This window comes from Paramisgurnus dabryanus, chromosome 3 (genome assembly GCF_030506205.2).
Source record: "Paramisgurnus dabryanus chromosome 3, PD_genome_1.1, whole genome shotgun sequence".
NCBI lineage: Eukaryota > Metazoa > Chordata > Actinopteri > Cypriniformes > Cobitidae > Paramisgurnus > Paramisgurnus dabryanus.
This window is the reverse complement of record NC_133339.1, coordinates 18,799,730-18,814,792: the sequence shown is the minus strand read 5'-3', so window position 1 is coordinate 18,814,792 and position 15,063 is coordinate 18,799,730. Positions and strand designations below refer to the sequence as shown.

Genomic DNA, 15,063 nt, shown 5'->3' with positions numbered 1-15,063 from the left:
TAACTGTTGCGTGCTTAAAGTCAACATGAAACAGTGTTTGCAATCTATTTACTTTGAGTTACTTCCATTTTAATTACAATGATCAAGTTTATTTCCTTGAAATATCATGCACAAATGAATCTAGGGCAGCTCAATCATGGTAAAAATTATAATCACAATTATTTAACAGAATTGCTCTGTGACTTCGAAAACATGCATTAAGTTAACCTTTTTTCTAGAAATGCACTGGTATTACATTTGTAAACCGTTACGATAAATGATTATTCCGACTGAAATCTGCCGATATTCTGAATATTGCATTTTCTGAATGTTATTCATTCTTATAATGACCATTAATATTGAACGTTAAACTAGTGATGTTTCTTTAAAATTTCTATACAGAGCTCAAATTCATTGCATTTTCAAGTTTTCTTTTGATTGACAGGATATCTCAGCCATGACTATTGGCTGTTTTTATATCACCTGATATCAATTACTGGTCAATTACAAGTTTTGCGACGGGCTACATGTGGCAAAGCAGTGGTGCCTTTGAAGTGCCTTACAAACACATCGGCACAGCGGAACACAATTTATTTTTAAATCGCACAATTAATGTATTATAGGGCTGCACGATTCAAGCTAAAATGTGAATCCCGATTTTTTCCATGGGAATTGAGATCCCGATTCTCTCACCCGATTCTCTTTATTTTAACAAAAACATTCATTATGCACTTAACTAAAAAATGTGCTACAGGACTTTCAGTTATAATAACGTTTCTTAAAAGTCTCTTTTTCTTATTTTAGACCCCTTAAAATTTAGAATAATTTAAAATTTGTTAGCTGTTAAATTGCACCTGTGCTTTTTGTACTATCAAACTGGCCAACCTTAAAACTTTAAAAACACTAACGTTAAACCTTTAAAAGACTAAAAGATCAACATTTTGAGGCATCAGAGAGAAACGCAGACATGTAACAATGTTCCCCTCGTGCGAAAAACCCTTTCTAATGGGGAACGCAAAGAGGCCGTTTCTCAATGTGAAGGCTGCAGCCTCTCTGGAGGTCGCATTTCTAAACTGCGCATCATAAAGACTGTCTAATTTCAGAATATTAACAATTAACGTTATAAAGATGACTAATATTTTTAGTTAATAATAAATTGTTGAAGTATGTTAATGACTTGCGAATGTAATGCTCCGTTGACTCAAATGAACCAGGCTTGATGACGTATACAGCCTGCATGCGACCTCCTGAGGTTCTAGCCTTCCGATTTAGAAACGTCCGGAGCCTGAGGTAAATAATTTCCTTGCCTTTTTTCGAAACCAATGTTGTTGCATCTTCACTTTCTCCGTCGCCACCAGGATTTTCCACAGTGACACTCGTTTATCCTCTCTTTTTTGTGAAAATTGCCGCTCCAGATCCACCAAGTAAACAACTGTGTTTAGGTCTGCCGCCTTGTTATACGTCACGCGAGTGACAGCGGAACACCGCAAATGAGATGAGAGAGAGGAGAGAAACGATCGGGTCTGATTAGTGAATGAATAGGGTTTGGTTTTACCCTGTATGAGTGTGTGTTAGCAAGTTTGACTGATATTCTTGGGTTGTTGTAATGTAAATACGTGAACACTTGAACGCAGAAACTGAATACAGGGAAATACTGTAAATGCAAGTGAATCGCCGTCATTTAAAATGAAGATCGCCTATATGTATGAATCGAGATCGTGATTCTTTTTCGATTAATCGTGCAGCCCTAATGTATTATCTCGATTATCTTGGTTTTTTTATTGTTTGAAAAAAAATCGAATTTATAAATCAAAAAACTATTAATTGAACAGCCCTATATAAATTAGGGATGCACCGATGCGATATTCTAGATCGGTATCGAGGCCGATCCAGGCTTTTTGGCAAGATCGGATATCGGACTAACAGAACCAATCCAATTCCTATACTGTGCGTTACTGACAAGCAATTAAAAGGAAAAAGTATTATAAAAGCACCATACACGTTTTTTATGCACTATATTTAAAGTCTTCTTAATACACTCGATAGCTTTATGTGAAAAAAAACGCACATTTAAAGATATTTTAAGTTCAGGGAAACTCTGTACTCGCAACTGGTTTAAAACACTGATGAAATAGACAGATGAAACGCGTCACTCACACACATACAAATAAACTATAACTGTAGGTATGATCAAGCACATATTTTTACTATAAAAAAACATCAGCAGGCTAAAGCTTTTTTACTGTTACAGTTTTGCGCAATTACGGAAAATATATTTACCCTACTTATTTGATCAAACGTACCTATTATATGTTCTCCTAAACACTGCCATGATTAATGATTACTTATGTTCTTGTAACTTGTAAATCATTTAAAATTATTGTTGTTTGAATAGGGGTGCACCGATATATCGGCCGATGATGCTTGCTATGCTTCTCAATGAATTACAGTAAAATGCCGCTACATCCAAAAGCCAGAGGGCGCTCTCGTGCAGAAACTCAATATGCGCGTAGACGACGAACCATACACACGCAGATATGACACGCAGCTCCAGGAAATGGCTTATGGATATATTTATATTGCTGTTCTTCAAACCTTTTCAAGTATTTTCATGATAATAAAATACCTGTTAAATGATTATGTTTGATGAGTGTGGCTTTTTCAAATGCATGTTATAAACGACTCAGACTAACAGTGATTTCAGATCGATAAGTACTTACTGATTAAAAGCCATAGTACATCAAATAGCTGTCAGCTGTTAGTATCAGCCGATACTTAGATTTCTGGTCTCGTAATTGGATCGGAAATGGAAAAAGTGGTATCTGTGCATCCCTAATATGAATCTTAGTTGGTAATTATCATGTTTATCATTGCATGTTTTTAAATAACAGTAGAGTGAGTAAATAATGAAACCATGTTCATTTTTAGGTCAAATGCAAGAAAACCAACATGATCCACAGTCAGAACATAAACTCAATAAACCCAAAGCCTTTACGATCATTGTATACAGCCAGAAGACAACAAGGCAGTGCTATTTACAGTAAAGCATGTCCAGACAACTGTAATTGTGATATAAGAGTTAATAAAAGCATAAAGAAAAACAGAAAGGAAAGTGGAGAGATGCCAAACCACACATGGATTTGCACAGAAACAGTTCTCACAGTGAGGAAGGGCAGAGAATGATGGTGAAGTGACTCACACTGTATGCCAGACAGAACTGATGTAAAACTCCAGGAAATTCCACTCTTAAACTTTCCAATTCTTAAGCTTTGTGGATGACAACTTTTCATCCTTGTTTACCCTAAAGTGCATGTCTATATCCGCCTGCCCCCCGCCAATGTAGCTAGTATACAGATGAGTCTCAAACAATTTGTTACCCTGTCCAAAAATCTAAGATCAATATGTATGAAAACAAATTTTTACATTTTCCAAATTATTATTACAAAAACACATCCAAATGTTTTTCTTCTGAATTGTTTCGTCATTTCTTGTGTGAGGTCACAAGCTTTGCTTAATAACAGCTAGCTATGCAAATGCAAGTTTAGTTCCATGCAGAGTAAACCAAAGAAACATAATATTATAATCCTGCTTCACCAATTCAGAGCAAAACACTTAACACAAAGATACTACTGAGGAAAGATGCAGCAACGACAGGTTACAGTAAAAAAAAGTGGTATAATATGCAATAAATCATTAAATCCATACAAAGGTTTAGCTATGAGACATATTTGGAGGGTTAAAAAAAGGAGGATGGGGAGTCCTCTTGATTTCCACAACGAGTTTGCATTCCACGAATGCCACTCAGCACCACAGGTCTGCAAGGCCCTGCTCCATAAACGCACGAGATCCCGCAAGGCTCGCCCCTTGGAACCTTGCATATTTGCTCTGTAATTAACAGGCAATGATATCAGACTATTAGCAATAAAACCCGACGTTGAACAGTAGCCAGCTGCTATAAACATAAGACTACAGCCCTAATCGTCCACTACTCTCTCGATTGCATTCTATCAGACAATGTGCAAGTTTAAATATTTAATTTGGCTGCTTTTTACAAGTGGAAAGACTTGGAATTTGCATGAGTGCTGATCCTGGAGGTACATCAAACATGGGCGCTGTCATCTCCTTCTCTCATTCAAAACTCATCCAGTCTTGTTTGTTTAACTATTAGGGATGCACCGATAGGATTTTTTGGGCCGATACCGATTTAAACAGACAACTTCTGGCCGATACCGATATTAAACACTTGTATACAATACTATACAGTTGGTTTATTAGCTAGTTTATTTCTGCATCAAATAATTGTTACTAAACATGGATTGGATCTAATTAACATTCAACTGACCAACATAATAAGAGAGGCACAAATCAAGCTAAAACAAATATAATAAGACAGCATGACAACCTTCAAAGGTGGTTTTTGCTATTCAGCATTTATTTTATTAACATCATTAACTAATTTTTTTTTACATATAATGGATTTCTTTATGCAGTTAATTAATAAACAATTGGTATCTGCCTTTCTCGTGCTATTGCCGATATGCCGATGGATTCAAATTCATCAAAAATCGGCCGATAAATATCGGCGGCCGATACATCGGTGCATCACTATTAACTATTTGTATTAGAACAGTTCAATCTAAATAAATGTGACCTAGAAGATTACCACAGAATATTGTAATCTATCAGGATTAACAAGACCAAGACGTGTTAAGAGATCAAAACATGCAATGTAAGTAAAGTATTTTTAAACAAATCTCGTTGTCATGTTTAAGATTTACAACTAAGTTAATAAAGTTCAATGGCACAAATGTAAATTAAACAAGTAAAATCAATAGAAAGTGCTCATCCCGTACTCCCAAATAAGAGAAACTTTTGGCTACACCAGAAATCCATAAAACTATGAATTAATCTTTTTAATGTGAAACCTTTTAAACTGGACTTATGGAATACAAACCAGAAAATGTTTTTAGATCTGATTTTTCCTTTACGTAACAAGTCACATATGAACAATTCAAATAGTCAACTTGAAAACCATTAATGGAAATAAAAGAACTTTTTTAAATGTCATACATTTCAGGGTGAGTCAACATCGACCTTCAATGAACGTCCAAGCATAGGACAAAAATAAACTTAAACGACATCCGCTATAATGTCGCTTGATATTTAATTGTTTTTTTTGATAAAAGCATTTGTTAAATGCCTAAATGTGATAATAAATTCTACATGATCATGAAGGTAATTTTGGTAACACTTTACATAAAGGTTGTTTTTGTTAACATTAGTATCATAACAAGCAATATAGTTTATCATCCTTTTTAAACCCTTGTTTATGTATGCCAATGCAGTTTTTCATGTTAGTTCATTGGCATTAACTAATGTTAACAAATACAACTTTTGATTTAAAAAAAAAATTTTTAATCCTTGTTTATGTTAATACCAATGCAGTTTTTCACGTTAGTTAATTGCCATTAACTAATGTTAACAGATACAACTTTTGATTTTAAAAATGTATTAGTTAATGCTAAAATTAACATGAACTAAGATTAATCAATGCTGTAGACATACTGTTCGTGATTGGTTCCTGTTAGCTAATGGATTTACTAATGTAAACAAATACAACATTAATGTAAAGTGTTACCGTAATTTGTTTATATAGTATAGCACTGGGAAATGGTGGGAAACTACTAGTAGACAGAAGGTCAGTCTTTGTACAAGTCAATTTTCACTTCAACCCACTGTGAAGTGAAAATAGCTCATTTAAGCAACTAGGGAGGAAAATGATCTCTTTCTATATGCGAGAGCCAGACATCTCCAGAGTGCCACAGCCTAATCTTACAGTCTCAGAGACAGCTACTTCCTCCCACATCAACACTGCTGGGTCATGATGAATACTACAATATTAGGATCATAGTGCATACTTACAGGCTGATCATAGTAAACAGATACTACATTACATTACATTATGACCACAACATACGTGATACATATAATAAATCCACACACATATACATTTGATTTTCACAAAATGTGGTTAAACAATTTCACTCTTACTATGAAAATAATCAAATAAAAAAATCTAGTATCTATGAACACCAGTTAAACATCAAAAACATTCAAACATCTATTTACACATTGCTAACATTTGTGTATAGTAAATACTGCACAGTAATGTTGTCGCACCACTCAAGCATCAAGGCGATTACATTTCGCTAATTTTCTAAGTATATATAACTAATAACTGGTACAATAGCTTACATCACATGGTGCAAACATTTCAATTAATGTTACACCGATGATATTAAATCCTAACGGACTAGCATTATGCTATAGCAGAATATGATCAAAGCAAGACGATTTCCAAAACATTTATTTCCAAAACATTTCCATTTTGAAAAACAGTGCCATAGATTACAAAAATAAACAAGCGTGCACTCTTTATCTTTGCAAGTTTGGAAAATAATTAACACTAAACCAGCAGACCACGTTAGTCAAACCACTCTTCCAAGTCATCATCATGCTGGTTTATGTAAACTTTAGCTGTATTTGCCCTATTTTACTAAATTCATTTCTCTCAACATAAGCAGTTGGAAACAATGTGTAAACAATGAAAGCAAAAGAAATGTTATTATTGTTGGGTTTGCGCGTGTATGTTGCTCCATTATGACGTCGCCTGCTAAAGAGCGTAACATCGCTACAATGTTGAAACAAGCCGCCAGTTTCGGTTTGCGCCTCATCATTTAAATAGCGTATTATGAGGCAAAAACAACAATTCATCATACACAGATAAAGCAGAGATGATTTGTTACATACACGTGAACCCAAAACGTTGAGATTTAAAGCCACAATGGCTCACAGCGGTAGCGGTTAGCCAGCTAGCCAGTTTCGGACGAAACCGTGCGATGTTGCGTATCTCTTACCTGTTAAACGCAATTTTACCGGTCCGTTTCTTCTAACTCCTTGGTTAGACATGTCCTCTTCCCTTCTCCAGGCGGACGATGTCAGAAAAAGACGAGTCGAGTGTGATAGAGTTGCTTTTTGGTTTCCCTCAACGCCAGTTTCACAGTGAACAGAAAATAATGGAGTCACGGTACTGTGGCCCGGATGTGCACTGCCCTGCCATGTCTACATTCATACAACTCTCGCTCGGCTGTTACACACTGCTCGTATTTCTGCCGTCTGCGAAAGTAAAGATCCTAGAGCTCGTCACTGATCCGCTTATAAAGAGCGCGTGAAGTTCTCTGCATGGCTGATAAAGGTTGCAGCCCTTCTTCCAAGGAGACCTTGGGGAAAAAGGTTTATGGCTACAGGCGACTGAATTGAGGAAATGTGGTTTGTAAGGTGTCTGGCATCTGCTAAGCTACCAAACCGCCCCAACGGTGACATCAGAGCTAGTTATTATTGGAGAGGCTTCATAAGAGCCGTGCCACACACTTATAACATATATGTGGATCACTTATATAAGTCCACGTTGCTATGCTTTAAGCTTAGATTGAATACAGACATCTTTTTTTCTCTTTTCATTTTTATTTACAACAAATAAAATTGAAACAGATTAGTATGTACAGATCACAGAAAGAAGTCTGCAAGACGAACAAATGAACAGGACAAGTGGTTTACAGAACAATCGCACAGAAATATTACAGATCAAAGTTTTTAGAAATTGAAAGTGCTTTGGTTTTCATTAATCTGGAACGCGTAGCCATCAGACGTAGCTTCAGGGGCGACACATTCATCCTCTTCCTCCTGCAAGTTAAGGACAAAAATACAAACAATGAGGAAAAGCAGATTTTTTAAATGAAGCCAAAATTATATTTTAATATATAACGCATAGGCGGAGCTTGCGAGGGTCCTGACCCCCCCCCCCTGGCTAAAAGGATTGTTATAAAATAAATTATATTCCATGACAAATACATATTAATTTACATTTGGTAATAATATCTGTATTAATCAAAATGTGCCACCCAATTACGGCTCTTTTATACATCCGTCCAATCCCGATGTAGGAGAGCCGGGTTATCTAACTAATTTTATATTTTGTAATCATCAAATGTTTTTATTCATTTTAATTATCTAGTTTGCTGTAAAAATCATAGCACTTATTCCGGTAGATACTTCAATAGACCAGTCTGGCCCCCCCCAAACTTAAATGTCAAGATACGCCTATGGTATAACATAGTAAAATTAGATAATGGTTAAAAATAACATTTAACGCACCTCTCCAGAAAAGTACTTTTCTATAAGGTTAAGCGAAGCCTTGTAGACCGATTCATTTTCGTGGGTCTGCAGAGCTTCGATTTTGTCTAGGCCACCACATTCTTCGATCATCAAGGAAAGTTTTTCAACTTCATTGATCTTCTCGCCAGCCTAAAAAAAAATCAAATAAGGAAACACTTAAACAAAATGACAATTTTAACAATTAACATAACTTGTCCAAAATGACTGAAAAGCAATCATACCAAGAAGATATTGGTGATTGCATCCAAGATGACCAGAATAGTCTTGCTGTCTTTAGTGCAGAGGAGATTCAACAGAGGCTCCAGTACGTTGGCCTGAACAAGGTAAATCACTTGCTCAATTGTGCCTCCGCTGGTGTAGTTGGTCACTGCCCACACAGCCTCCTTCTGGGTCTTGTAGTCACCCTGCAAACAGTAGGAGAGAGAGAGAGAAGTTTGATACGATGTATGGCACACCTACAAATGATTTTACACGTCTATGTGGTCAACATACCCGTCTGAGAACATCAACTAGGTAAGGCACAAGGCCAGCATTGATGACTTCTTGAATCTGATAGTCCCGGCCAGCGGTGATGTTGGACAGGGTCCAGGCGGCCTCCTTCTGAATGTTGTTCTTGTGGTGGCGCAGAAGAGCAGGAAACATGGAGAGCGCACCAGCACCGAGTACCGCCTGAGTCTGTTCGTCTGTACCGGTTACAATGTTACCAATGGAGCGCAGTGACGGAGTCTACAGGGGGAACAAAGGGGCACCTTTAGAATATTTCAAATGCAATGTAAAGAAAGTCACGTAAAGAAAGAAAAATTCTTACCACAATTGAAAGTTCCCCGCAACCCAGCAGCTTCACCAGTTGAGGAACCACACCAGCCTGCACCACCACCTCAATTCTGTCATTAGGCCCGTCAGTCAGGTACGAGATGGCCCAGCAGGTGTCTGCCAAAACTTCTTTATCATCGTGATGCAGAAGACGGATAAGGGTTGGCAGAATCTGTTTTACTGCTTCCAGGGGAGGTGCAGGGTTTTTATTACGACACAGGTTTGACAAGGTCCAAGTGACGTTTCTTAGGTAACCAGGCTGCAGAAGAAAAAGACCGGTCAGGCTGTTTTTAAAGCTGTGATGCCACCTACTGGTAAATCATGCTCACTACAGTTTATCCTATACTTGAGCACAAACTCATGTGGTCAAAAAGTTTTGCTTTACAACCAAAATTTAAATTAGAAAAGAACTGCAACCCATGTAAACCACTAACAAAGTAATACAGTGCTTTAAAATGCTCGATTTTGATTGGTCAGTAAGAGCATTCTGAGGTTTATTATTCAGTCTTATTACACGGCACTCTAAAATGCTTGATTCTGATTGGCCAGTTGCGACATTCCAAGGCATGTTTTTCCCAAGATAACAACTGCCTTCATTTTAACAGGTACGGTTTAATATTACACAAAATTAAATATAAATGTCTTTTTATAACATATGACATTATATTTTTTAAATATTATACTAAAAAGTGTGGTTATGAGATCTCAATGTCTTGTCTTATTTTCAAACCAAAAGTAAACAGGTTTTTCCTGCGGAAGGTCTGCACTCGTTAAAATTATCAAATAAAATTTCAATTCAAACAGGATTACTGCAGGTTTCACCAAGTCAAATTTAAGACTTTTTAAGACCATTATACGTGAAATTTAAGACCAATGCTACACAATGATCTCAGAAATTCTCAAAGCATATTTTTATTATATCTTTTTTTTTTACAAATAAAATCCACTAATGTGGGAAGATCAGTATGGTCAGCTGCTGATATGTGCCTTGTTAACCTGTTTTACACTTTCTCCACCCATACGTTATATGCATAAATATGCGCTATACCGCCATCACATTTATTCGCCTTTCTAATTAAACAATAATTAAATGAAAAGGAAATTTACCATTAAAAGGCTGTTCGTGGTTTGTTTTGTGTTGCTAACGAGGCCGTTTCTAAATCCGAAGGCTGTAGCCCCAGAGGTTGCATTTGTAGGCTGTGTAACACTAAAGTTGACTTCTTGTTGGTGGCTCGGGACTCGATGGCTGACTGTTTAAGTTGATTTTCAATAAAGCAGTGTTGATTTTTTCACAGGTAAGCCACGGGCTAGTTGGTTAAATTAACACAGAAAATATTTTTGCTTATAAAAAAAACTGCATTTAGGTTTGTTTCTCACCAAACCTAACAGTATACAGTCAGATCACAACACCTGAAATATAGCTTATGGCATGAATTGCGTGGATTATAATAGCCTACATTCGTATCCTCTTTAAAAAATAAAGATTAAAAACTGGATTGAAGTGAGATTCAGTGACACGCGAAGTGCAGAACTTTTCTTTTTAGAGGCCCACACATCAAATACTTTCTTCCTCCGTAACTGATTAGTTCTACAGCATTTTAATTTACCATTTTATTTTTTCAGACAATTCTTTTCGGGAATAAATGGAGGTAAGAAATTTAAGACTTGGGTTAATTAAATTTAAGACCTAGGATGAAAATCTGGCCATTTTTAAGACTTTTTATGGCATTAGATTTAACTTTCTAAATTTCAGACTTTTTAAGACCCCGCAGGAACCCTGAATATTTAATGTTCCGTACATTACTCATGAAGTATATAGCCATGTAATAAGCAGGATAATGTACAGGCAGCCGGTTAACACGAAATAAGCTCCTTGTATCACACTGTCAGGTAGGACTGGGCAAAAAAAAAAAAGATTTTGATAATCTGTTTTTTTCCGTGGTTGATTCAAAAATCGATTCTCACTGGCCACGAATCGATTTTTCCCCCCAATTGTATTTCCGCAAACATTGAACAAAAGTTTAAAGTTAATCTAATTACTAGTCTTCTCCACTAGACGTCACCCTTCTTTTTGTTGCCTTGTTGCGATGTTACCAAGGAGCAAGAGGCAAGCCTGTCATTAATACAGTCTATATTCTAATATATTATAATATTATATTCTATATAATCTATATTCATCAAGTTGAATCGAGTATAAAAACCAAGTCGAGAATTGGATCGGAAATTAAAATCGAATGGATTTGATAGCTTGTGAACCGAAATCCAATCGATCTGGAATATCAGAATCGATACTTAGCCCTACTGTATAGGCAGAAATGAGCCCTGACATTATCCCTTACATAATTGCTAAAGCTGATAACACAACCTCATACTCATGTTAATAATTATGCATATTTATATTAAATTATGAGATTATATTTACAAATAATTAAACCAAACTGCATCTTGTTTGAATTTCGGGTCTTGGCTTATGACACTTCTCATTTGGCGTGTAGCCATGCAAGTAGCGGGATATAATTTTGATGTACATCCAACTGGCTGTTACAGAAACATAAACCATGATCACCCTTTCAAGGTTTATATTGCGATAACAACCAGTTGGCTCTACATTACGCTTTACTTTTTATCAGTTATTCTAACCAACTTACAGCAAATGCAGAGAAGTCAGGAACAGCCAGTAGTGTTAAAAGAGGAGCAATAGCACCATGCTTAATGACTTTGTCTCTGTACGCCGAGCCATCACCTAAAAACAAGAGAACAAAATTCCTTCATAAACATGCAACCAAAATTTCATCCCAAAATAAAGCGTTTCACATGCATTACACGTACCAGCAATATTTCCAAGAGCCCAGACAGCCTGCTCACTAATATGAGCGTGTGGGGATGAGATGAGGCTGATGAACGCGGGGACAGCTCCTCCATTCACCACAGCACTGGTCTGGTCAGATGTTCCAGATGCAATGTTAGTTAGAGCCCAGGCCGCCTCAAACTGTATGGGCGGAGAGTCCACCAAACCCAAGAAGCTCACAAACTTTGGGATCAGACCGGCACTGATGATGCGGTCAATAGGTGGATGTCTCTCTCTTGACAGCAACTTCCTGTATTTGAATAGCATAAGAAATGGTTCATATTTTACACTCACATGCAGGCATATTTTTGTGTAGACTTGGGATAATCTGCTTGTTATTACCTGGCAGCTTGGGTGGCTTGAAGCAGAGTATCCAAACTGGTACTGTTGACACCATTTACAATTTCTTCCACCGTCCAATGCTGAGCCTGATCGGACAGAACACGTTTTATGATGCGCGATATCTTAATAGCTCGTTTATGGAGTAATAATGAGCGATTGTTAAATCAAACAATATAAAATACATACTTGACAGTTCTGACTTTTCTCCTGTAGGGGAGATGTGGCCTCATCCGGAAAGCTGCTCACGTTTCTCCTTTTCAAGATCTGTTCGTCTTTCTTAGCTTTACGAAGTTCAACGTTGACTTCGATTCTTCGACGCCTCAATTCCTAAAAACAACAAATTTTACCAAACTAAATCTTAACAAACCGAGAATTACAAGTTATTTAAGTAAATGGACAAAGCCGAAAACACGTTACGCCAACGTGCACGCCACTTACAGTCGCATCTTTGCCTTTGTTTTTGAACTGGGTGAGACGTGCGGTGTTCTCGTTTGCAGAAGACATTTTATTAATCTTCGATGTATAACAGTATCTTGAAATATGCAACCTAAAACATAGAAAAACAACGAATTAGTAAAAAAAAAAAAGACACGCGCGTGCGTACAATATACCCAACGATGTTTCTTTACAAAACTAACATAAAAGTTAGCAACAACATTTAAAGTTAACAAATCTATGAAAATCGATTATAATCAAAAGTAAATCACCAACTTACCGCTTCTAACCAAAGCTCTTGTGGCAGCGTAAGTATGAGACAGACCTTTAAAACGCTGGGGTAAAAAATCTCATTGGTCTGTTCAAGCAAAAGCATTCTGTCATTGGACCGTTTTAAAAAACGCACAGCCGGAGTGAAGGCGTGGCGAACAGGTTCTCGCGAGATTTGATTAGAAAACTGTCTGGCGCGCACTGAGCGACCGGCGTATGATATCACAGTACCGCGAGAGCCCTGCTTTGGAATGACTCTCGCGGTACTTCGATGTCACACATCGACCTGCCTGCGCATTGCTGTATGTATCCAATCATGCCTTTCCACTTTTCATATGGAAGTTGAAAATGAACCATGTTCAAATAAAAACAGTGTAGGCTAATTTGTCATAGGCGTATATTCTTATTTTTTAATCAAGTCGTTCAAATGCAGAATCGCTTTGTATCTTTATATTTAATCATTCTAAATAAATGGGCTCCATATTTAATAACTTTAAAAACCGCTCAAGTGACGTCATGTCCTGAAAAGCATAAAACATAAATTTACTTGAACACGTTTCAAATGTGTTTTAATATATATTTTTAACAACCTTAAGACGAACCAAATCTAAACGGCATTCATTAAAAAAGGTACGTGTCACTAAAGGAGCGTAATTTTTGTGATAAGCAGACAGTGATGACGAAACGTTATGTTTTTTAAAGTTCATGTCGGAAAACGTGCACAAGGACGGATGTCGAGTTTAACACAACAAATGTAAAAGTATACCTAGTTTATACAGAGCAATGAATAACAGTGAGACAAATCTCCAATGTTAAAAACAAAGGTTATGAAAAGGAACGGTTCTCTTATGGATAATACAAAGTGTTTTGTTTGAAAGGTTTGACTCACGCACACAGCTGTTTAATGGTAAACCACAACTTTTGTCAGTCGTTTATGAAGAATTTAATTCAGTCATCTCAGAGACTACTAAAAATTAAAAAAAATAAGATTTAAAGGTCAGATTTAGATCCTGGTTTGTTAGACTTAAAACAAACAATCCAAAGTGTACAAACAAATAAGAAAATAGCACATACAGAATCTATTTAAGTATTTTCTATTCATATAATCATAGATTGGAACAAAACATGGTTATTGCCATACAAACTCTGTACCAAGACTGAAAAAGTGCATTTAAAAATATAACACAAAAGTTTACCTCACAGAGAAAATGACCGTAGTTTATAGCAATGTATTGGTACAACCATAACTATAAACATGGGAAAATATTTTTTGTGGTTTATTACCGTGTGCTTTTTATTACAATTAGCAAGACAAAATGTTAAGTGTTTTAAAGGGATATTCAACCAAAAATGAAAATTGGGTCATCATTTGCTCACTTTCATGTTGTTACAAACCTGTACACATTTCTTTGTTCTGATAAACACAAAGAAAGATATTTTAAGGAATGTTTGTAACCAAACCGTTCATGAGCCCCATTCACTTCCACAGTATTCTTTTTTCCTACTATGGAAGTGAATGGGGCTCATTATCGGTTTGGTTACAAAAATTCCTCACAATATCTTCCTTCATGATCATCAAAACTAGGGCTGGGTATTCCGATGTTACAGATCGATTTGATTCCGATTCTCGATTAAATTTCGATTCCGGTTCTCAGGTAGGTTTTTATTCTGGATTCAACTCAATGAATATAGATTTAATACAAATACTATATTAATAAAAAAGAACAGTGAACAGCAGTTGACAAGTGGGTAATTAATAAAAAGAAATTAAAAGCCACAACACGTCTTGCTTGCGAAATTTAAAATGCTTACATTCCTCTGTTCAATGTTTGTGGAAATAAATATGAGAAAAAAAAATCGATTTTGCTCTCTGAGAATCGATTTTTAATCGACCACGTTTTAAAAAACGATTAATCAAAAAATCGATTTGTTTTGCCCAGCCCTAATCAAAACAACATATTTATACAGGTTTGTAACATCATTGAAATGTCAGAAATTAACATTTTAATTTTGGGGTGAACTACCGCTTTAATCATTCACACCCATAAGTAAATCCAATCTGTCAGGCCTATTTTCTACAATTTTTAATTGGCTAAACGGTTAAGCCCCACTCAGTGTTTTACATTAAAGGTATTTAAGTT

The 15,063-nt window shown here is 36.3% G+C and overlaps 2 protein-coding genes across 2 annotated transcripts in view; both read right to left on the bottom strand.

Annotated features, from left to right (window-relative positions):
* smurf2 (SMAD specific E3 ubiquitin protein ligase 2) overlaps nucleotides 1-7,321 on the bottom strand; it is a 72,537-nt gene extending 65,216 nt beyond the window's left edge. The window contains exon 1 of the mRNA XM_065252870.2: nucleotides 6,897-7,321. Coding sequence (XP_065108942.1) covers nucleotides 6,897-6,948 — 52 coding nt within the window. The 5' untranslated portion in view covers nucleotides 6,949-7,321. The remainder of the gene's footprint in view (nucleotides 1-6,896) is intronic.
* A 162-nt stretch (nucleotides 7,322-7,483) lies between these two features.
* kpna2 (karyopherin alpha 2 (RAG cohort 1, importin alpha 1)) lies at nucleotides 7,484-13,028 on the bottom strand. Its single transcript, XM_065252872.2, has 11 exons — nucleotides 12,933-13,028; nucleotides 12,656-12,764; nucleotides 12,404-12,544; nucleotides 12,218-12,303; nucleotides 11,857-12,125; nucleotides 11,676-11,770; nucleotides 9,023-9,286; nucleotides 8,707-8,940; nucleotides 8,436-8,618; nucleotides 8,194-8,343; nucleotides 7,484-7,722 (listed from the first exon to the last, which is right to left on the bottom strand). Exons 2-11 carry the CDS (start codon nucleotides 12,719-12,721, stop codon nucleotides 7,633-7,635), a joined length of 1,578 nt encoding a protein of 525 aa, XP_065108944.1. The 5' UTR covers nucleotides 12,722-12,764; nucleotides 12,933-13,028; the 3' UTR covers nucleotides 7,484-7,632.
* Between the last annotated feature and the right edge of the window lie 2,035 nt (nucleotides 13,029-15,063).